Raw genomic sequence first — 23,533 nt, forward strand, 5'->3', positions numbered from 1 at the left:
TGTAATTATGATGTGCCTTGGTGTGTTCCTTCTTGGGTCCAACTTCTTTGGCACTCTCTGAGCTTCCTGGATTTCCTGGAAGTCTATTTCCTTTGCCAGACTGGGGAAGTTCTCCTTTATTATTTGTTCAAATATGTTTTCCACTCGTGGCTGTTTCTTTCCCCCTTCTGGTACCCCTATAATTCGGATGTTGGAACGTTTAAAGATGTCCTGGAGGTTCCTAAGCCTCTCCTCATTTTTTTGAATTCTCATTTCTTCATTCCTTTCTGGTGGGATGTTTTGTTCTTCCTTCTGGTCCATTCCATTGATTTGAGTCCCCGTTTCCTTTCCATCACTATTGGTTTCCTGTGCATCTCCCTTCATTTCAATTAGTTTAGCCTTCATATATTCCTCTAATTTGTGACTTTGTTCCTCTAATTTGTGACTATAATCTACCAGTTCTGTGAGCATCCTGATAAATAGTGTCCTGAATTGTGCTTCTGAGAGGCTGGCAATTTCTTGGTCGCTGAGAGTTATTGGCTCTTGGACTTTGAGTTCTTCTTGTGCCATCTTTCGGGTTGTTTGTGCCTGTTCCATAGCAGGATCAGAGCCCTAAAATGTTCACTAGAACAGGGCAACTAAGTCACTGGGTTGTGACGCTGTATGTGGGGGCGGGGTGAAAGAGGGACTATGGCGTCCTGTCCGCCGCCTGCCGCCAGGGCCCTCACCGGTGCAGCAGTTGCAGCAGTTGGTCTGTCTCACTGTGCGCGAATATGCGCCCTCGGTCTGCCCCGCACCCCAACTGGTTCCCGTCCGCCTGCGCGCCTGGGTCGGGGGACCTGTCCTGCCCAACCCTGCTCGCTGCTGGCTCCGCCCCCCTTACCGTCCCCGTTGAACGGTTAGATGTAGTCGGACTTCCGTATAATTCAATTTTCTGTCCTTTGGTTGTGTCTTTGTTTCTCCAAACCTTTGTTGTATTCAAACTTGGTTGTGGGAGAAGGCACAGTGTTTCCACCTATGCCTCCATCTTGGCGGAAGTCCCCTGAAACTTCATGTCTTAAAGTGATAAATATTTATCCCACATGCAGTTTCTGTGGGTAGTTAGTTGCATAGTTTTGAGTTGGGGTCCCTCATGAGGGTACAGCCAGGATGTAGGTCAAGGTGCCGCCATCTGAAGGCCGGACTGGGGCTGCAGGGGCTGCTCCCAGAATGCGCACTCACGGGCCTGGCAAGTTGGGGCTGGCCGCTGGCAGGGGGCCCTGGTTCCTCATTGTCACAACTCTCCATAGGGCTGCATGAGGGGACTCACAGCATGACAACTGGCTTCTCCCTTAAAAATAGATAAGAGTAGCCCTGGCTGGTGTGGCTAAGTGGTTTGAGCACCAGCCTGCTAACCAATCGAGCACTGGCCTGTGAACCAAAATGGCACTGGTTCGATCCCCAGCCAGGGAACATGCCTGGGTTGTGGGCCAGGTCCCCACTTGGCTGTGTCCGAAAGGCAAGCAATTGATGTTTCTCTCACACATCAATGTTTCTCTCCCTCTCTTTCTCCCTCCCTTCTCTAAAGATAAGTAAAAATAAAAATTTTTTAAATTTAAATGTTTTAATTTTCTCTCTAAAAATAAATAAATAAAATCTTTTTAAAAATAAACAAGACTTTTTAAAAAGTTGTATTTATTTTATTATTTATTTTTAGAGAGAGGGGAAGAAAAGGACAAAGAGAGGGAGAGAAACTCAATGTGTGCTTGCCTCTTGCACACCCCGTACTGAGGACCTGGCCCGCAACCCAGGCATGTGCCCTGACTGGGAATCGAACCAGCAACCCTTTGATTTATAGGCCCATGCTCAATCCACTGAGCTACACCAGCCAGGGCAAACAAGACTATTTTAATCACTTTAATGAAAGTCTAGCCTAAGAAAAGAATTCAAAATGTAGTTAACCCTTTCTGCACAGAGATATTCATTATGAGGCTATTTATAGTGGTGAAAAAAATTTGGAAACAACACAAGAGTTCGACAAGGAATAGATGTTTATGTAAATGATGACATACCCATGACCTTGGCCTGTTATGCAACTGTGAAAGCAACTGTTTTGAAGAGCAGTTACTGACATAAAAGTGCCTCTGACATCTATTAAGAGAAAACTTCAGGGTACAAAATGTATATACGATATGATGCCGTGTGAAGAAAATAATTCACAGGAAATATGCTGGATGCATGTTAACAGTAGGGATTTCAATGCTTTTAATTTTTTTTTAGACTTTGAAATGAAGATTCACAAGAAACTGCAACGGCCGTCCAGACAGGCCCTGCAGACCTCGCTCACTTTCCTGCAGCGACTGCGTCTTACGGGACTCAGCACAACACCAAGGCCAGAAAGGTGTCATTGCTGTAAGTGTGGTGCAGTTCTGTGTCATGTCAACACGTGCGTAGAGTTGTGTAACCGCCACCTGCCAGACCAAGCATGTCCCATCACCTCAAAGATGCGACCCTCTGTAATCACACCACCCCTCCCCCAACATCTCTAAGTCATCTCTTCTCTGCCTCTGAGAGTGTATCGTTTCAAGAATGCTGCATAAGTGGAGTCATGCAGTAGGTGGACTTTTGAAATTGCCTTTTTTCCCCACTCAGTGTAATGCGTGCCCTTCAGTTCCATCCAAGTTATCATGTGCATCTATAATTCATTCCTCTTTATTGCTGAGTAGTATTCGATGGTATGGATAAATGTTTCCCCTGCTTTTCAAATTTCCTGCTGAACCCAAAGGATGCCAATTTTTAGGAAAAGGGACAAATACTGGCGTGTGTATTGGAGGGAGCAATGCAAAAAGAAGCAATTCACGCCTTCAAGGAAACTTTGTGTTGACTTAAATAACAGCATTTTGTCCTTGGAGTGCGCTGGGCGGGCACCTGGGCCTGTCTTCGCGTTGTAGGAGCGTTCCTTGCAGCCTCCGGAATGGTGGCTGTGCTTCCTCGTGTGGGCGCTCCCAGTGACAAGGAACTCCTTACCAAATAAAGCAGCTCACTGAATTGCTATCAAACAGGCCTTTCTCCCCAGAGCCTGGGCGTGACTGAGAGATGATCTTCTGTCACACGTTACTGCTACCTTGCCCGGAGTCTCTTTCCTGTCCCCCAACCAGGTAAATACACAAGCCTGGGACGGTGAGAAAAGCCTACAAGAGCTGGAGCAAGCTGTTGCCTATACTAGACAGATCTACGCCTGGCCTCTCCCGGGAGCTTCCCGCATTCCACCCTGGCTTAGCAAACCAAGGTGCCGTGGACACTTGAAAATGGAGTAAAATCCTGCATGAACACACACACAGACACCCACGGCGTCCTAGGAAGAGTCTCCTGTCTGCACGGCAGCTCTGCCCCGGGGAGGCACTGAACCACCAACCCAGGGGAAGGTCCGGGTCTCCCCTAGTCTTGTCCCCTGAATCAGACCCCATCTCTTCCTTTCCCTCCAGCCTTCCTTGAGGGCAGGCTCTGATCTGTCCATGGTTCTGATTATGAATGAGCTTCACTTGGGGGCAAGGCATAGGTTTACTTTCTTCCTTTTTTTTTATTTTTAAAAAAGATTTTATTTATTTATTTTTTAGAGAGGGGAAGGGCAGGAAAAAAGAGAGGGAGAGAAGCATCAATGTGTGGTTGCCTCTCGTGCGTCCCCTGCTGGGGACCTGGCCTGCAACCCAGGCATGTGCCCTGACTGGGAATCGAACTGGCAACTCTTTGGCAGTCTGGCACTCAATCCACTGGGCCACACCAGCCCAGTAGTTTAAAAAAAACCTATTTATTAATTTTAGAGAAATAAAGGAAGGGAGAAACTTTTTTTTGTTTTACTTCCCTATGCATTCATTGGTAGATTCTTGTACATACCCTGACGGGAGACTGCACCTGTGACCTTGGCTTTCAGGATGATGCTCTAACCCCCTGGGCCAGCGTGGTGTCACTCATCCCTTCCCAATAGCTAACATTTACTGAAGCACTCACTATGTGTGATGTGCTCCTTACGTTCACCCTCTGCTTCCAATATTAAAGTATATCAGACAAAACAGAAGAGCACGGGTTACAAACATACAATTCAGTGACTGGCATGTAGTGAATATGTTTGTGGAACCACCACAGAGACCAATGAGCAGAACATTGCCCGTACCCCAGGGGGCCCCTGGTGTCCCCTTCTAGGTGTGGCCTCCAGCTGTAACCGCAACCTTGACTTTTCACAGCATAGATTAGGTTTTTTTCTATTTTTAGACCTCATATAAATGGATCATACAAATTGTCTCCTCTTTCGTGTCTGGTTTCTATAGCCTGACATTATGCGTGTGAAGTTCATTCACACTGTCCCCGGTGGTTGTAGTGTGATCACCGTCTTTGCCATGGAGCCTTTCCCTGTGTCGGGCGCTCCACAGTTGATCCATTTCACAGTTGACAGGGCATTTGGGCTGTTTTCAGTTTCCTGAAATAGGAATACTGCTGATAGAAACATTCTTTTCTAACAGGAACCTAAACAACAAAAGAAACAAGCAAGCAAAATAACCAAAGACACTCAAATAGAGAGCAGGCTGACAGTGACCAGAGTGGAGAGGGGAGGGAATTTCAGGGGAAAAGGGGAAGGATTTACAAGAACAAGTATAAAGGACACATGGACAAAAACTAAGGCGGGGGGTGGAAATGGGAGGGAGGTGGGGAGCACTGGGGGGGTGGGCAGGGATGAGAGTAAAAGACAGAAAACTGTACTTGAACAATAATTAAATAAATGAATTTTTGAAAAGAAACATTCTTTTTATGTCATATGGTGAACATATGTATTTCTATGATATATATCATATATACATGTACTTGTGGATACGTAAACACATATATGTAGGGTGGATGGTGGGTGGGTATATTTTTCAATTCTCATTTTTTAGATGAGGAAACTGAGGCTCGAGAGTTCAGCCAGGCAGTCGGAGAGCTGGGACCTGAACCCGATCCTGCCTGGCACTGGGGCTCCATCACGCCTCACTGCCTCCCGATGTGCAGGCTGCTTAAAAGTGCCCGGGATGTACCAGACTGGCGGCTGCCCCTGTGGGGGCCAAGGTAGGAGGGCTCAGTCACACAAAAAGGAAAACATGAGATGTTGGGGAGAGGCACGGGGTGTGATGAGGAGCCTGAGGAAAAGGGGGTCATTTTTACCTTGGAAGATCACAGGAGGCTTCCTGGAGGAAGAAGCATTTGAAGAGGAAGGATGGGGCCAGATTCTGGGCACACAGGAGTGGTGCTGGAAAGAGAGCCAGACTGAGAGAGCTCTGGGGCACAAGAAGAGGCCCTCATGGAGACACAGCTGCAAGGGCCCTCATAGGTCATCTCACCCCATTCCCACGGTCCAACCGCCCGTATTTACAGTGCCGGCTTCCAACTTCACAGGACGCCTCTACCGGTCCCCTGATCTCCAAACTCTTTGCGATCCAGTTGGACGACAAATACGCATCTCAAAGTTAGCATGGCCAAAACAGCATTCCTGATCCTCCCGCCCCCCACCCCCACACACACACACTCCAGACTGCTCCTCTCCCAATTTTTCTTGGTCCTTGGCCCTACCAACCGCCCATGGCTCAGGCCCAAAGCCACAGCATCACGCTTCCTCCCCCCCTGTCCCCACCCTCAGACAATCCACGAGTTCATCCCATCCGCTTGATCTGCTGAATCTGACCTCTTCTTCCCACCGCCCTGGGAAGGCCACCACCATCCCTCACTCGGACTTCAGCAGCAGCGCCCCCACTGCCCTCGCTACTTCCTGCTCCTGGAGGCCAGAGGGCGAAGCCTCCTTTGCCGCTTCCAGCTTCCGCTGGAACAGTCCTATGGTCCCATAGGACTGCCTGACTCCAGTCCCGGCCTCTGTCTTCACGTGGCCCTCTCCTCTGTCTTCTCTTCCTATTATGGGAACCTCCTTTTACTGGTCATTAGATACAGGGCTCTCCCAGAGAGTCCAGGATGACCCCAGCTTTAGATCTTTAACTTACTTACATTTGCAAAGATGTTTTTTCAAATAAGGTCACACTCACAGGTTCTGGGCAGACATACCTTTCAGGGAGACACCGTTCACCCCACTACACAGGTGAATACTGGTGGCAGGGGGGCGGGGAGGGGGACAGCTAAAAGTTTCAACTGAGTTTAAACTTTAGTCCTCCAGTGGTGGTTACTTTTCAAAGCATGGGTAGACTTCTGGCCTGCACATACTGGCTGTTTCAGCGCCGACAGGCCATGTGTGACTTCAGAGGTCTTTCTGGGGAGAGAGCATCTACATTGCGCTTGTCGCAAGCCTAATTTGAGGCCTTTCTAGGGGGTTTCTCGGAGGGCAGTTGCGGGGGTGTCGTTCAGCCCTAAACCTACCAGACCCTCTCTGTTCACTGTTGGGGCATTGCCTCTGCTGGAGAGGGGACAAAATTGTTTCTTTCTGAAAAGTGCGCCCTCAGCCCTGGCCAGGTGGCTCAGTAGGTTGGAGCATTGTCCTGTAACCAAAAGGTTACAAGTTCAATTCCCAGTCAGGGCAAGTACCTAGACTGAGAGTTTGGCCTTTGGTCAGGGCATGGATGGGAGGCAACGGATTGAGGCAACCCATTGATGTGTCTCTCTCACGTGGATGTTTCTCTTTCTCTCTGTCTCAAATTAATCAACGTATTCTTGGATAAAGATTTAAAAAAAACAGCCCCCTCAAAAACAAGCCAATTGCTAGTGTTGGTGATGAAAGGAAAACGAAGGGACCCAGGCAAGTGCTGGTTTCCGCCCAGGATGGTTGGCAGCCCTCTAAGGTGGCTGTCCCCTGGGTCCCCTCCCGGCTTTTGTGCCCTTGAGTGATCCTCTCTCCTAGAGTGTGAGCTGGAGCTAGCGACTTACCTCCACTAATAGAATATGGTCACTGTGACAGTTGTCACTTCTGAAATTAGGTCACAGAAAGACTGGCTTCTGCACTGCTCACCTTTTCTCGCTCTCTGGCTTGCACGCTCCGAGGGAAGCGAGCGGCTATGTCAAGCTGCCCTGCACGGAGAGGCCCACACAGGAAGGCAGTAAGATCGCCAGCCGACAGCCTGCAAGAACCTGCGGTCCTCGGTCCAACAGCCCTCAAGGAACAGAATCCTGCCAACAACCTTGTAAATAAGCTTGGCAGTGGACCTTCTGAGGCCTGCAGACGGCCATCGGCCTGAGCTTGGAAGCGGATCCCCCCGGCGAGCATGCCAGTGGCTGCACCCCAGGCCAATACTTTGGATGGAGCCTGCGTGAGTCCTGAGCCAGAGGCACCCGGCTGAGCCACACCCAGAGTCCTGCCCCACGGACACTGTGAGAGGAGAAGTGTTTGTTGCTTAAGCCCCTGAGTTTCAGAGCAATTGGCGAGGTGGCTGTAGACACTCGCAGACATGCGTGCAGATGCCCAGGACCTGTGCGGCCATGTGGAAGGCTCCCGTGATAATGATGGCCACGTGCACAGACCGGGGCTTCACAGGAATCCCTCAAAATGGACAATACCTCCTCCCGCTATTTCCATGTAGTTAATATTTTTAAACAAGCAGAATATCAAGCTATAGCGACAGTCGCACATTCTATTTTTTATGCTTAATATGTTACAAGTATTTCTCACCTCATTAAATAGTCTTCAAAGCATTCTTTGTCCTTAGTGCCTCTTCGGTCATCGTCATAAGAGGGTGCCAAGGTTAATTTAGTCACTCCCCTCTCTTACTTGTTTTGAACTTAGGGAGGGCTTTTACCTTCTTGGGTCATGTCTCTCAGCCTGTGGCTGCAAGGAGAGGATGGGAAGGCAGGAGGCTGCACCGCCTGCGGCCAAGCGTTCCTGATGCTGCGTCCAGTCTGCACCAATCCCTAGCTATGTGACCTTGAACTTGTTTCTTAACCTCCCGGGCCTCAGTTTCCCCTTCTGCACAGTGGGGGTAATAATCATACCTACCTCACAGAGTTATTAGAGGGGTCACTGAGTTCACTCAAGTAAAGCACAGCGCAGTGCCTGACAGCTTTTAAGGCACCGAGACACGAGCCCAGCTGCAGCATTCTCATCGCCCGTCGGGTCCTGGTCCCTGCCTGTCATATCAACCCTTGTCCCCAGATTCCGGCTGCCCTCCTATAGACATCTTGGCTTCACTCCCGCCAGTCTGCTGTCCCTGAATCTTCTGGTGACCCCAGCCCTGCTGCCACCCACAATCCTGTGACCATCACACCTACTCTTGCTGGCTGGCCCTGGGCAAGTCTCTCTCATCTCTGGGCCTCAGCTTCCTCATCTAGGATATGGGAGGGGGGTTAGATTAGGGGGCCTGTGAGCAATTGCCCACCTCTGAGACTCTAGACTACTCCCTGTTCTTCCAAAGCTCCTTTGTTTCCGACAGTGCAGAGTACAAGCAGAGCTTCAAACAACTAGCCGAAGCCAAAGGAATCAGAAAACACTTTATTTACCATAACAGAGCGCCGAGACTTTGCTCAGCATCCCGGAGTGTGTCAAATACAGGCACAGGGCCTGCTTACGGGGCGTAAGAACCTCTGGGTGAGGAGCGAGGTCTTCTCATCTCAAGCCCCTTGCAGTGTTTGTTCTGACTCTGAGTGAGAATCCCCCTTAGGGCAAACACTGAAGCTGAGCCCCAGCCTGGGCCCCGACCAAAGAACAACGAGGGGTACTGGTCGGAGGGACCTTGGGACTGACTGCACAGGGACAGGGCGGTACTGAAGACCCAGCTCTCACGACCGACAGGTTCAGACCCAGCACTTGCTTAAACACAACCTTGCACCTGAGCCTACCCTCATCGTCCCTCGTGGCCTTGAAGGGAGGGGGAGGCAGGGAGTTGTGTGGGAACGGCCTGGAGAGTGGACCTTGCAGAGTCTCCCAGGGGTTGGTATGGCTATTGGCAACTCACCCGCAGAAACCCCAGGGGAGGCCGTGTGAGGCTTTTCCCCAGCTCCCACCCACAGGCTCAGTTTCTTAAAAGGAAAACACTGGCAGAGGAAGAAAGTGTCGGCTTCCAGGCTCCTGCCCAGCCTATCCCCACCCAGAGGTGGACTCTGGACCCCCTGCAGTTAGGGCAAAGTTTCAGGGACTGTGGGCCTCTGCCGTCCTGGGAGTCACAAAGTGGGGGAGAGCTCCTCCCTCTCCCAGCACGTAAACCTCTTCACACCAGCCGGCAGTTTTTAGGACTTCAGTCTCTAAGTCACCTGGGCCAGGATTCTACCAGGAAGAGGAGGATCAGATGGTGGCCTTTCAGGTCCCAAGAAAGGCTGTGTGACCTTGGACAAGTCACTTGGCTTCTCTGAGCCTCTGTCTCCTTCTCTGAAAAAGTGGAGTGATCATCTGGAGTTGTAGAATGACCGTGGAGTTGACACGAGACGGTGGTGGTGACGAGGCTGGGCAGAACAGTGGGCGCACAGGATGGCCTCCTTCCCCTGGAGAAGTGCTGGGCCAGCTGGTCGACTGAGAAAGGCAGCCTCCAGGGGCAATGGAGAAGACACTGTGTACTAAGGCTGCCTCCTGAGCCTGAGGAAGGGGCCAGCGCAGCTCCAGGGGGCCGGGTTAGAAGTGGACCTGAGCAGAGGAGAGCAGGGGGAAGGCCAGGAGAGGGGGAAGGCTGAGATCCACACCCAGCCCTTGCTGATCTGCTGCTGAGAAAGCAGGCTTGTCCACGTCCTGCAGACAGGCCAGCCTCAGAGCAGTCGAGGGACTGTGGGGTGAGGACACCAGCTCCTCCCTGGTGAGGTGCTCCAGCCCAAGGGGCTGTCGAGGGGCAGCCGGGGCTAAGGAGCTCGGCAGGAAGGCTTTGAGCTTGGAGGAAGGTCCTAATAGGCTGGAGCCAGAGGCTGAGGCAGATTGGACAGGGCTGGGGGACAGCTGGGCAGGAGGTGCAGTAACCGCAGTAAGGCCAAGGGACATTGAGGGCAGAGGGGACACGTGGAGGCCAGGGGAACCGTGAGGCTGGAACTGTGAGGGCAGATCTGGAGAGAGTTTTTGCTGAGCCGAGGGAGAGGAGGCTGGGGTCCGGAAGGGGCCGGGTTGCTGCTGGCAGTCCTGTGGTCTATGAGGCGTGGGGCCCGGGGGCTGCTTGGCCTGGCCCCAGCAGCCATGAGGCAGGGGAGCCAGGCAGGAGGCCTGGTCGGTGAGGCACAGGCGCTCGTGCACGTGCCAAGTCCGCCTCCACCACGCCAGCTCAGACTGCAGGCCCTGGATCTCCTTCCGCAGAGCGTGGTTGTGTTTCTCCAGTGACTCGTGCTGCTGGAGGGGGGGCAGGTGGGCAGGGAGGAGGTGTCAGCCAGCACTAGAGGCTCGGGATGAGCCCTATCCACACTCCCCTCACCAACCCCTCAGGGTTCTCAACTTAGTGAAAAGATACTACCAGCATGCAAATGTCCAAGCTGGGGGCCCTTGGCTACCCTCTGGCCACCCCTACACTAAGTCTCCCTCATTCTACCTCCTACCGAGGCTCAAATATGCCTGCTCCCCACCCTCAATCCCTGAAGTGGGGGTTTCTACCAGCCTCCGCCAGACCACCACTCAGCTGGCAGCTCTACCAGTCTCCTAACTGGGGCGTCCCCCAACTTACCTGGTTTTCTTGCCCCAGAGGAACCATTGGGCAACTGGGTTTAAAATTAACCAAACATTTTAAAGGTTCCCACAACTCCCTGGGTGGGGTGACCCCAGCTGACATTTCCAGCTTTATCTCTCAACTTCCCCTGTGCACCCCCCCCCCATTTCCTGTCCCATAGCAGAACTCTACTTCCTCACGACACTTTCTGTCTCCTCCGCCGGGACACTCTTTCAGCATCCCCCTCCCTGGGCTCGTCCTGACATAGACTTCTCATGGCAACCACAAGCCACACGTCCTGCCACCCTGGACGCCTCCAGGCTGCTGGGTGCCCCGTGGGACCTCCCCAGCACCCAGGCACTGTGGGGGAAGCCCCGGCCCTGCTCTGCAGGGGGCCAGCACAGTGAGTCTGGTGGCATGGCTGAGTCAGCACGTGCCAGACTCTGTCCTGCTGGGTTCTGAGAACCCACACGGACAAAAACCCATGTGCAGTTGTAAACACCATTTATGACTTTCCACCATTCATGATGGTGGAAAATGCAGAAAGAACGCTATCTCCTCAGCTCAAGAGGCTGAACCACTCTCTTACGCTCCCTCTGCCCCCCACCCCTTGTGGACACTTTTCAAAAGAAGAAGCTGCGAGGGTGTTTTACATAAAAATGTTGCTTAGGCCATGGACTCAAAGTCCTAACAGTCAAAGCCACCAGCAGCCGCACCTTGGGCTGGTCTCTGCATGCAGAATGACATTTTCTAAATGGCATTAGATGATCCTTCACCTAAATTCTCCAAAGGCTTCAAATCACGTCCAGAAACTGACTCGCTCACTCACACACTCATTCATTCGCCACCTTTAGGCTGCTCGGACATCACCTACTGGGGGGGTATCCTTTGTGGGGTTTCCATCACCCCACTCATCCCTCTCCCTTCCCTCTCCCCTGCTTTAATTCTTCCCTGTGGCTCTATCGGCACCTGACATCCCAGGCGCCTCTGGGACCATTCGTTTGACTGTCCGGCTCCCCCATAAAAATAGGAGCCCAGGGGAGGGGAGGCTGGGCTTTTGTCTTCAGTGTTCACAGCCTAATCTCCAGTGCTTAGAAGTGTGCCCGTCACTCAGGAGACGCTGGATAGGAGGCGTCTCCCGGAAGGAATGAATAAATGGGAGCACGAAGCCCCGCCCCGGCGCCAGTCCTCGCCCGATCACCGTTCTACCGGGTGCTGTTCTCACTCCCCCCCACCCCACCCCCGCCCTGTGTCTGTGCAACTTTATTGGCCTGCAGTGCCTTTTCTGACTTCCGCCCATTCGGAAAACTCCTATTCCTCCTTCCGGACGCCCAGGCCTCATCCCTGCATCACCTCGATGCTGCTCCCCATTGTTGCCCACTGTGTGTTTCCAAAGCACTCGTGTTTTGAGTGTCCGCTCCACAGGGAATGATTGAGTCCCTTCATTTGTCAGGCACTGGTCTAGGTGATGGGGACACAGCAGGGAACAGAGGCGTTCCTTGCCCCGTGGTGCTTATGGTCTGGTGAGGGAGACAAGCGCGGAACCACCTCCAAGGGGGTCAACGCCGACAAGAAGTATAAACCGGAATAACAAGGAGAGATCTCTTTAGATCAGGGGGCCCAGAAAGGCCCTTCTGAGGAGGTGACATTTAAACCAAACAACTGGAAAGAAGTGAGGCTCTAGCTGGACCTCGTCCGAAGGTGGAGGGAACAGCAGGGGCGGAGGCCCTGAGGCTGGATGTGCTTGTCCAGACCCAACCAGGGAGAATAGCATGTGGGCTGTTAGGAGAGAGGGCAGGCAGGTGGGGGCTGGTGCTGCAGAGCGTGCAGGGCCCCTGGGTGCAGAGGGCCATGAGTTTTACCCATCACTAGAAGGACGAACGCATAGGCCAGGTCCTGGGCCCGGCTCTCAGTAACCCCCATTAGGAACTAATGGTGTCCTTCCTCTCTGCATGAAGGAAGAAGGGAACCTCCAAGGGTAGGTGACCATCCAAGTTCAAGAGGCCAGAGCAGGTGCAGCCCTCTCCTGCCCCACTGGGATCCTTTGCCTCCTCAGTCTCCACAAGGGTCCTGCCGGTGGGCAGGAATCCTTGTCCCCGTTTTTGGATGGAGACAGAAGCTCAGCAAAGGAAGTGACTCGCAGCAGAGCACCTCAGCGGCGACTCCAAAGCCAACCCATCTCAAGCCTGAACCAGAGTGTCTCATAGTGTGGTCTTGGCCGCCTACATCAGGTCAATCACAGGGCAGCTCCTGGCCTCCAGAGGGGGCCTGGGGGCGGGGGAGTGATCAGGCACCTGCCTTTTAAGGGGGCCTCAGCTGGTGGCTGTGCTGGGTTCTCCCAGTTTGCCACCACTTTTTGTCTCCTCTCCCCGGACTGGGGATGCCTACAGGGCAGCGGCCATGGACACTCGTCCTGCCCCTGTGGCCCAGCGTGTATCTGGAACACAGTTTTGTTCAACACCTGGCGATTTCCAAATCTCAGTGGCAGAGCCCTTTCCCCCTCCCAAATTCAGCACCCGCAGTGTAGTGGGGTCTGTTCACAGGCAGGTGGAGAAGAGGCAATGGGCCAGGTGAGCGCAGGCAGAGGTCGGAAAGGGTGGAGTCCCCACCTGGTGCAGGGCGTCCGCCTTGTCCGTGTGCTTCTGCCGGCTGCGCTGGGCAGACGCCCGATTCTTCTGCTTCTTCTTCAGCTGCCTCTGGTGCTCCTCGGGGTCCTGGGGGGCACAAGCCAAGGGTTCAGGTCCTGGCAGCGGCTTCTGCCCTTGGTCCTGGCCTTCTGGAAAGCTACGCCCTGCCCGAGTCAAGTCCCCAAAGGTCCCCTTTCTCCCAGAAGCCCCCTCTGGTTCCTTTGGAGTCCACCTACCTACCCCCTGGCAGGCCTGGCACGCCTCGCTGGAATGCCAGCCCCTCGGTGTCAGCATCCCGCGCACATCTCACGCTGCGGGAGGACCAACGGAGAAGCCGGGAGGCTGGGATTTGAACCCAGACAGACAAGACTTCATGCCCACACCCTTTATCAGCTGGGTTGCTCTGGGCAAGTCACTTATGTCTCTGAACACAGTGTCTTCCTCACAGGTCCTAAAGCAGGCAGCCCAGGGGCAGCCCCAAGCCAAAGGTTAATAAAGGTCAGCCTGCTATCGCTACTATTTCCACAGCCAAGGTGGTTGATTCCTCTAGCTGTGAGCTCCACCGTGAGGGCAGACAGGGCCTGAGTTGCTCCATGAACAATGCAAGCCCAAAGATGATATTCACCTACTTAGCAAATATTTATTGTGCACCTACTGTGTGCCAGACACTGACCTACGGGGACACGGCAGTGAACAAAACAGGCAAAAATCCCTGCCCTCAAGTGCGCATGTTCTAGTGGAGGATGGGGGTGGCAACCTAGAATGAATGAATGAAGTCTGTCCTGATGGAAGAAAGGACACAAAGGTTGACAGCTGTGACTGTTCCCTGCCCCAGATGACAGATTACGGTGTCCATGACACTTACAAGAAATATTTAACCAAATGCCCAGACTTTTGGAAGGTCTGATGAGAAAGAATGTTGGAGGCCCTGCAACCCAACCTCCCTGCTCACCCCCCCCAACCGGCCCCTCTGGAAGGTGTGTTCTGAGTGCAGGGCGCTCAGGAGAGAGCCTGGCCTCCCTGTCGGAGGATGCTGTGCTCCTGGGTTCAAGGCCACAGCAGGCCCGTTCTGGGGTTGGAGACGGGGAAGCAAGGGACTGGAGCTTGTGGGGGAGGACCCATAGTGAGCGGAGGGGTTGGCCATCAGGTCCAGGGTCTGGGAGTGGGGCAGGGCCTCCAAGGAGAGGGAAGAGGCGCTACCTTAAAGGCAGGGAGGGGAGAACAGGTAAGTTAGGAGAGAGCAGTGTTCAGAGGCCAAGTTCTACACTGGAGGCTTCATCTGGAGCATGAGCGCTGGAGAGCCCTCATTCTGATCCCTGGGGAAACGGAAGCCCAGAGAAGTGGGTGTGGAGCTCACTGCCACACAGCCCTCTGCAGCGCTGGGATTAGGAGAGGAGCTCTGACCACATTCTCCCCACCCAGGCAGGCACTGGGGACTCCCGGGGCATACGACCCCACCCCCTCTCCTGGGCTTCCTGTACTCACCGTCCCAGTCAGCAGCCCTTCGCCCCCACAGAGGTGCATGGCTTGGGCAGTGGAGCAAAGGCTCACACCTGGTTTGGGGTGTCCCTCGGCTGCTGTGACCTCCAAGTGCACTCTGGGAACCAAAGGAAGTGGTGACTCCTTAAATCCCCAGTGACCACTCCGCCCCCAGCAAGCCAAGTTTCAGTTTCTTCTAAAGCCACCGGCTGCTCAGAATCCCTGGCTTGGGTTGGCTCACGTGGCTGGAATTTCCTGATATGAACTGACTTTCCGGTTGGGCCCCTCCTCTGAGAGGAGGACAGTGGAGGGTGGCCAGAGGGGAGACAAAAGCCCAGGTGTGGGGAGGGTCTTTTCAGAGAGGCAGGGCAGGCTGCCAGGGACAGAGTCAAGAGAAGACAATGGGGGACAGAAGGCACACAGTGGGTGCAGGAGAGCCTCCAGGCTCTAGAATCGGAGGGGCCCAGGTTCACAGGTCACCTCTGGCACACAGCAGCTGTGCAGCTTTGAGAAGGTGATTCGGCCTCTCTGAGCCTCCTTAGTCTCCTCAACTGTAAAGGAGGTTGGAGGGATGATAAAAATACCCACTCACAGGCTTGATGGAGAAACCATGCAAGATAACACAAGCCCTCTCAGACCAGTGTTGAGGCAAAAATAATCAATGGCCCTTAAATAGGAGAACAGATGAATGAATGACTGTGTTTTCATTCAACAGACTGTGCAGCAGCAGAGGGAGGGATGTCTAGTGGTCAGAGGCACAGCTTCCAAGCTACGTGGCTCTGAGATGTAATTTCCCCTCTGTGCCACTGCTTCCAAAGCTGTAAAGGGGGCAGAATAGTAACTTTGTCACAAAGGTTAAATGAGTTAAGCCAGGTAAGGCACCTGAAACCACGGATGGTGCAGAGCAAGGGCGGAGCAGATGTCACAGTGAACGCTGTGGAGGGAGATGGAAACTGCACCGACCATCCTGCCTGCAAGTCCAAACGCCCCGCGGAATGACAGCGACCGCAATGCCTGAACGACATGATGTCTGTAAGGGTTAACAACATGGATGTGCCCGTGTGTAATCAACGTATAAAATACTCATTGGAAGGAGATACACAGTTCAGAGGGAGGGACTGAGGGGGGCGCAGGCGCTTTAGTTATGTCTGCGGTGTTTGGCTGCTTAACCTGTGGAGACACAGTTCCATGTGAGAGTATCATCTGCACTTTAGGATGTACCTGAAATGTTTCGTAATAAAAAGTTCTGTTACAGACCTGGCAGACCCTGGAGCCCCAGGCACACCTGTGTGGGGGCTGTATCTCAGAGAGACCATGCTTGGAAGGGAAGCCGGCTGTACAGGGGGTGGAGGGGCCAGTAGTTCCTGCCCCAGAACCGCAGTGCATCCTTGAGGTCTGCTGATTAGAACATCCAGGGGTTGTGCCTGTGCCCCGCGGGCTCGGGACCGATGGTGTGGGATCAAAAGAACGGCAAGTGGGCCCTGCCTGACGTTGCTCGTGGATTGAGCACCAGACTGGGAAGCGAAGGGTTGACCGTTTGATTCCCAGTCAGGGCATATGCCTGGGCTGTGGGCCAGGTTCCAGGTGGGAGGCATGTGAGAGGCAACCACACATTGATGTTTCTCTCCCTCTCTTTCTCCCTCCCTCCTCCTCTTCTCCAGAAATAAATAAATAAAATATTTTTTAAAAGAAGAATGGCAAATGGATCTGATCTTCTGGTGATGGTGTCCTGAAGTACTGTGCTGAGGAGTGCACAGCTGGGGGTGGTCTTTCTTTAAAAAAAAAAAAAAAAAAAGCACCACCATTGATTAGCAATGTCTGCCAGGCTGGGATTGATTAGTGATGTCTGTCATGAGCAGAACATTGAGAGCAAACAGTTCCTAGAATCTGATGAAACCAGTCCAGCTTTAGAGTTAGTTGGGAGCCTTGACTCAGACCCCTGGCTCTCTACTCACCAGGCCTATGGCCTTGCACCTGGGTGTTCTCATATATATGCTGGGCCTCGCAAAGAAATCACTCCTATTTTTACAAAGTCGTTTTGATGATGGAAAAGAAGGAAATGAGAAGAAAGCCCTTTGCATACTGTAAAGTACTGTTCAGCGGGAATTCACTCCCGTTCCTGGGATTTATGGGAGTGCCGAGTTAATGCAGGCTCATAATGGAAAATGCCTGGGTGGGTGGGGTTTGGCATGACAGCTCCACCAGGCCCTTCTTGCTCATGAGGGTCCTGAGAGCAGAAGCTGAAGCGGGGCACCACGTGCAGTGAGACTGCCCTGATTTCTCTGAATGATTTTTGTTTCCCAGAAACCAGGGAGGCTGGGCATCGCATCCGAGACGAGCGCCTAAGGGGCTCATTAGACCGGTCCACAGGAGGATCTGGGGAGCCACATGCATGATGTAACCAAGAAAAAACATCTTGGGGAGGGGCGGTGGCTAGGGCCCAAGTGTCCCCACCCCAGCCCTGGATCCCTGACCCCCTCTCTCCAAACCCCTTCCTCAGGTGGGAAACAGTCAGCAGTTGTACCTGTGGCCCCTCCCAGGAGGCCACAGCCCTGGAGAAAAACCAAAGAAAACAGTGTTTATGGCTTGATATCCCTGAGGAGTGGCAGGGAGGAATGGACATGGAACAGTAATGTTTAACCACAAATGGCTGTGCAAGGCTTCCCCACTGAGGTGGACCCCTGCCCGGGCTGGCAGAGCAGACTTTGGGGATATCTGGTCCAACCTCTCACAAGATGAGGAAATTAATGCCTGAGAGGCAAGGTCATCTGGTGGTAGGGGGCAGAGCTCAAGGGCGGACATGCCTCCCTCCTTGATCTAAGCATGTAGAAGGGCCTGGTCCAAAGCCTGCAACCCCAGTGGATGAAGGGTCAGGGCCTCCCAAAACAGAGCTGCAGTGAGTTCCTGGGCAACAGGGGCACTGCCTGTCTGTGTCTCCGATGTATCCCCTGTGCCTCAAACATGGCCTCACACGATAGGTGCTCAGTTAATGAATCCATGAGCAGAAGTCCAGCAGGCAGCTTGCCCCACCCCCAGAATCCCAAAAGCTTCCTGGCTGAGTAAAGAAACTTCTGCCTTACTCATCATTCCCACAGGACCTGCCCTGGGTTCCTGGGACACTCTCCCTAACCAACCTCGTCATTTTACCATCAAGGAAACTGAGGCACAGGGAGGGGACAGTCACACGCTGGTTTGGGAGAAGTTAGGATGTACTGATGCTCTGTCCCAATTCCTTCCCACACCTCCTGAAGTTGGAGAGACTCTGGGGGGTCTCCAGCTACCCGGGGATGAAGACACTCTTTCTAGGTGCCCCCACCATGTGCACCCCTTGTTGGCAGCTTGGTGTCTTCCAGGCATCTTAAAGGAGCTTCAGACAATGGATAGCAGAGAAAGAGGCCAGGTGGCTGCGGGCAGGGGGCTGAGGCTGGCTTTTGAATTTCCACTTGCAACTGTGGACGGGCCTTGAGGGAACTAAGCCTCAGCTGGGATGAGTTTACAACTCAAGGGTGTGGGACACACTCAGGAAATATGGATTGGTGGGGCAGATGGCATACTTCCTGTTGGGAAGACCAGAGAAGTGGGCGGGCTCCATCTTGGACTTGCAACTTGACGCAACTTGACCTTGGGCAAGTCACTTAACCAACCTCTTTATGCCCCATCTATAAAATGGGGATAAGCCCTGGCTGGTGTAGCTCAGTGGATTGAGCACAGGCCTGCGGACCATACGATCGCGGTGGGATTCCCAGTCAGGGCACATGCCTGGGTTGCGGGCCAATTCCCAGCAGGGGACACATGAGGGGCAACCATACATTGGTATTTCTCTCCTTCTCTCCCTCTCTAAAGATAAATAAACAAAATCTTTAGCCCTGGCTGATGTAGCTCAGTGGATTGAGCACGGGCCTGCAAACCACACGATCGCAGTTCGATTCCCAGTTGGGGCACATGCCTGGGTTGCAGGTCAGTTCCTGGTTCCCGGCAGGGGATGCACGAGAGGCAACCATACATTGATATTTCTCCCCCTCTCTCCTTCCCTTCCCCTCTAAAGATATATAAATAAAATCTTTTTAAAAAATCTTTAAAAAAATAAAATGGGGATAATAATATAAGGATTTGATGAAGTAATGTAGGTAAAGGATTTGGAACAGTGCCTGTTGCGCAGGCAAGTCACACAAACATCGCTTAAACTTTTAACAAAGGCACTCAATAAATACCCAATGAATAATTTTTTGTTCACATAACAATAGGCTCATATTTTATTCATTATCATTATTGATTTCAAAGAAAAACATACCAGAGTGCAAGAACAGGGATGAGATTTTTTTTTCTAATGAAATACTTTTGTAATGAAAAAAGATGTTAATGACTATACCCATGTGTAAGAAGTAGCACTTAATATGTGATATAAATCGCTCAAAATGTCTCAAGCTCACGAAGAAGTCTCAGTAAGAAATGGAAAATTAGGGTTCTCTGGATTCTTTATTTTATAAGTGATCTAACTCAAGCTTAAGTCCCTGAGTGTTCCAGGGACTCACGTCTAGAGTATTCCAGCTTCAGGCATGGCTGGATCATGATGCCCAAACAATGTCAGAAGGGGTCAGTGTGTCATCCTACCTGCTCTGATCTGGGCTGGCTACATCTTCAGGCACCATTCGTGGGGGTAAGATGGGTACCAGAAACACCAGCTTGGCTGCCCCAGGATAGGGGTGTTTCTTTCTACCCTCCTACTTTCCCAATCATTCCAACTGAAGTCCTCGGCCTGGCTCTCCTGGGTCCGACTGCAGCCATGTGGCTAATTCCTGACATGAGTTGCTGTGGACAGAAGATGAAGGTGAGAAAGGCAAGGCTGGGCCCCAGGCCCTCCCTGGATCCTGGGGAATAGGGTCAGCCCCACATTCACCACGGGGACTAAGGGGGAGGAACGGGCAACTCCCAAAGGGCATCAGAGGGCTAGGGGCGGGAGAAAAGGGAGCAGATGCTGCGGACACCACCGCCTTGGCTCAGATCCAGATTATGAGGAAGCCGCTGCTCAGAGGCATGTCCCTTGGCCAAGCACACCCCCAGGTGGCCCAAACTCAGTGAATGCCCCGTGAGTCTCAGACACCAAGGCCAGCACTCCCTCCTTCCATTACCTCACGGGGACCTGTGGGTGGGAAAGCAAAGACTCACTGAGAGGATGACGCTAGGTGAACTGAGTGCTGGGCAGGGACGTGGTGCAGTGACATTGTGGGGACTCCCCAGGGAATTAGAGAAGAAAGGGCTGACTCACTTCAGTACAGTATGGTGTGAGAGCTCCTTAAAGGCAGAATCTGCAGCCAGCCAGCTTCCCTGGAACTGGGTGACTCCACTGGGGCTCTATGACGTCATCACTGCCCAGTCCTTCCAGCGAGAGTTTGCATGCACATCCACCTCCCTGTCCTGCCAGGCCCTCCGCCTCCTCCAAAGCTCAGGGCTTCTGATTCTCTGCTCTTCCTATAGCACAGCAGTCCCCAACCTTTAGGGCACCAGAGACTGGTTTGGTGTAAGCCAAGTTATCCACGGAGGGGGGTGGGGGTGGAGGAGGACAGGAGGCAGAGCTCACCGCCTGCTGTGCAGCCTGGTTCCGAACAGGCCACGGGGTGGGTACCGGCCTGCAGCATGAGGATTTAACACACACCTTTAACCTACACCTTTCCAGGAAGCTGACCCAGACTTTTGGAAGTGGGCAGGGAGCATAAATAATGAACAGACAAGTGCCAAACAGTCCACGAGCCTCCCAAAGCTTTGCAGAATGTGGCAATGGTGACCACAGATTCTGGGTTTTCCCAGGTGGTCCAAGTCCCAGAGAGGCTTGGGTTCACATCCCTGCTTCGCCACCTCTAGTGGGGATGGGCTGGCAGAAGGCCTTAAGTGCCATGGTGAAATACAGAAACAAAAGATCTGGGGAACGCATGGGGGTGGGGTTAGCAATTTCAAATTTAAATAGGGTGGTCAGGCAGGGCCTTATTGAGATATCTGAACAACACAGTTTTCTGAGACATTGGAATTTGAGCAAAGCACTGAAGAGGGAAAGGTGACAGGGAGGTATGGCTTAGGGACGCTGTGACTGCGCTGGCAAGTTGGAGGGGACAGGGAGGAACAGGTGATCAGGGTGGAGAACCGAGGGGGCCACTCACTCAGGGCCTTGCCAGCCACGGGAGATCTCAGGCTCTAACTCTGAAGGGCACGAGGAGCACCCCTTGGGCAGCGCTTAGAGCACGGTGGGGACGAGATCTGAGCAGCAGTCACAGAAGTCCCTGAGCCTCAGGGAAGCGGAACAGGGAACCTGGTTGAGAGGCTGCTGCAGCCATCTGGGTGGGTGGAGCTCCCGGCTCGTGTGTCGGTGGGGATAACAGGGCCCCTGGCTCTCAGGTTGCTGAGTGAAGAAGGTGCCACAGGCCCGGGGGAGTGCCCCGGCCAAGCCCCGCGGATGCCACAGGCACGGGGGAGGTGGACGTGGGTACTGGACCAGGTCTTCAAACTCCTTCCCCACTCCTCAGGTTCTGGAAAGGCCTAAGGATGTCATGAGCCCTTGAGTGGATGGTGGGGGAGTGAGTAACAGCTCACTCTGTCATCTGGACGTTGGAAAGGTCACCTCCTCTGCCACCCACATCAGGCAGCTGGGCTGAGACCTGTAAGGAAGATGTTTGGACACTCTCATGTTCCTGGGCGGCCTGCTCACTGTACACACTGACTGGGGACAGCCACCCCTAAGGAGTGGGGCCCACCCAGAGGGCTAGAGCAGGGCGGGGCAGGACTGAGGTCTATGGCCCTGCCATATCAGTGACTAGGCTGTATGTTCAAACCCCCAGTTCCTTGTTTACTAGTAAGTAGGACAAAACCTCCCTTGGGAATGCTGCCCCCGTGGGCTGATCGGTGCTTCCGTCATGCACACAGGGTCCAAAAAAATCAGACTTGCATCACGGGTATGTTTCACCAGAGGGGAAACAGGGTTTCTCTTCTCAAAACTGTAACCTGAATTCAGACCTCATATGTACACTATAGTTTAAAAGAACGAAAGAAAATTCATCCAGAGCAAGCTTAAAAATACATATTTATAGAGACAAATAAACACATAAAACACTTAGGCATACTTCTTGCTAACGCTTAATGATCAGCAGGAGTTACGCTGTAACTCCAGCGGGTCTTTTTGTCCTGGCTTTTTGTTGTGGGTCTTGTTGGATGGAAAGGGCTTTATCTCTTAAATGTACAACAACAGTGCCAAACACTGGGTGAGCACAACTCTTTAAAAGGTCACCTAGAACTTGCCCTGGCTGGGTGGTTCAGCTGGTTGCAGCAACATCCCACACACCCAAAAAGGTCGTGGGTTCCACTCCCACTCAGGGCACCTACCTAGGCTGCAAGTCCGATCCCTGGTCAGGGCGAGTGCAGGAGGCAACCGATCAATGTTTCTCTCTCATCTCTCTCTCCCCCCACTTCATCTCTCTCTAAAATCAATAAACACATCCTCAGGTGAGGATTAAAACATAATAATAAAATAAAAGGTATTCTACCCTCAAGCTGCAATCTACTCAGAAACTCTCCCTTCAAAAACCAGGTTTCACAGCTGTCAGGAGTTGGGTGTTTTAATTTCATGATTCTTTCTCCTGAATATAATCACAGTTATAAATAACCACAGCCCTGCAAATCTTCTTTCCCGGTTTTCTCCCAAAGGTATGCCCTAAAGATCTTATTTCAAGAGCACCCTTTCCTCCTCTCCACCAGGCAAGTGAAAATACTGCCTGTCGCTAGCATCCTACACTTATCTCTGAAAGTCCCCACACCTCCCACCATGGGTTTCTAGCTATAGGCAAATATTATTCAAAACTGAAACACAGTTACTTCCTGGTCTCCTGCTATTTCACAGAGCTTCCCGCTTTCTGCATTCGCTATTCACTGCAATGCTACTATGTGGCCCCTGGGAAGCCATAACAACAGCTTGGGCAGGACTGGGCTGGAAGCCTGACATTTAAACAAGGATTTCAATGCTAGTGGCAATAGTAAAGGAAAGCAATCCACAAGGGCTTAAGGTAATGAGTTTAAGTTCCCCTTAAACCTACTCCAGAGGTAACGGTTGAACTGTAGTGATTTTCAAAATTTTTTGACTGTGAGTTTCGTGAGAAGTACACACATCCATGTAAATATCTGAAACAAACACTGCGGACCTTTAATTCGTGGATGAAGGCAGCAGCGCTTTCTGCTCTGCTCACTCTCATTTTTGCCAGTGCTGTAAGGGTGAGCTGTCTGAACCTAATGGCTTTGTAGTCAACACGGTCAAATATGGGCAATCTCACGTGGGTCCCTTTATGTGTGACACTAAAGTAACTTCACAGTGTTCTTAATGGGCTGCATCCCATGGTTTGAAAAGCATTGTTTAGTGGGTGGTTGTTATTTTTAACATTAAATTGGGATGGAAGTTCCCTTTCTTCACTTAGTATGGCATGGACATCTTTCCACGCAGCCATGTTATAGCTCCCCCTCACCTTTCTCAAAGGTTTCATTCATAGAACTGGCCATGTATGTGTACACCAGCTTAGATAACTGATCCCCACTGAAGGCACTGAGATTTCTTAGGGACCCACAACATTCTTGTCAACCAGACCTGACTTTAAATTGCTGTCCAAACGCCTTAAACTCTCTACACTCCACCATCCTATTTACAAAAAGGAAATAAACCTCACAGGGTTGCCAGGAGGATAAAGCAGAAAACAGGAAAGTTGGCCACCATCTTCAGCTGGTGCCTGACTTATTTCCCAAACATGAGACAGAGCCTTCTCTGCCGCCCACTCACATTTACCAGGCACTGGGCTGGGGGGAGGGCTCAACATGAGGCAATAAGGACCCTGGCCAGGTAGCTCAATCATCTGCATATCCCAAGGTTGGGGG

At 52.4% G+C, this 23,533-nt stretch overlaps 1 protein-coding gene across 2 annotated transcripts; it reads right to left on the reverse strand.

The window, feature by feature from the left end:
* Positions 1 to 8,386: 8,386 nt before the first annotated feature.
* On the reverse strand, positions 8,387 to 14,795 carry BATF2 (basic leucine zipper ATF-like transcription factor 2). 2 transcript variants are annotated; one of them, XM_037053148.1, is made up of 4 exons: positions 14,639 to 14,795; positions 13,415 to 13,464; positions 13,136 to 13,240; positions 8,387 to 10,216 (listed from the first exon to the last, which is right to left on the reverse strand). In XM_037053148.1, exons 2-4 carry the CDS (start codon positions 13,445 to 13,447, stop codon positions 9,521 to 9,523), a joined length of 834 nt encoding a protein of 277 aa, XP_036909043.1. In that variant the 5' UTR covers positions 13,448 to 13,464; positions 14,639 to 14,795; the 3' UTR covers positions 8,387 to 9,520. The 2 variants fall into 2 exon arrangements, with proteins under 2 accessions (XP_036909043.1, XP_036909042.1); XM_037053147.1 differs by lacking the exon at positions 13,415 to 13,464 and having other exon boundaries at positions 14,639 to 14,794.
* Positions 14,796 to 23,533: the final 8,738 nt, after the last annotated feature.

This window comes from Sturnira hondurensis, unplaced genomic scaffold, assembly GCF_014824575.4.
Source record: "Sturnira hondurensis isolate 20B ecotype Veracruz unplaced genomic scaffold, ASM1482457v3 Scaffold0007797, whole genome shotgun sequence".
Taxonomy (NCBI): Eukaryota; Metazoa; Chordata; class Mammalia; order Chiroptera; family Phyllostomidae; genus Sturnira; species Sturnira hondurensis.

Bases quoted from the DNA above. Each gene is read 5' to 3' on its own strand.
- BATF2 (XM_037053147.1), bottom strand. From the start codon at position 14,677: ATGCACCTCTGTGGGGGCGAAGGGCTGCTGACTGGGACG. The intron at 13,241-14,638 runs GTGAGTACAGGA...TGTGCCCCCCAG, and splicing joins AAGGGCTGCTGACTGGGACG to GACCCCGAGGAGCACCAGAG. The intron at 10,217-13,135 runs GTGGGGACTCCA...CCCCCCCTCCAG, and splicing joins AGGCGGACGCCCTGCACCAG to CAGCACGAGTCACTGGAGAA.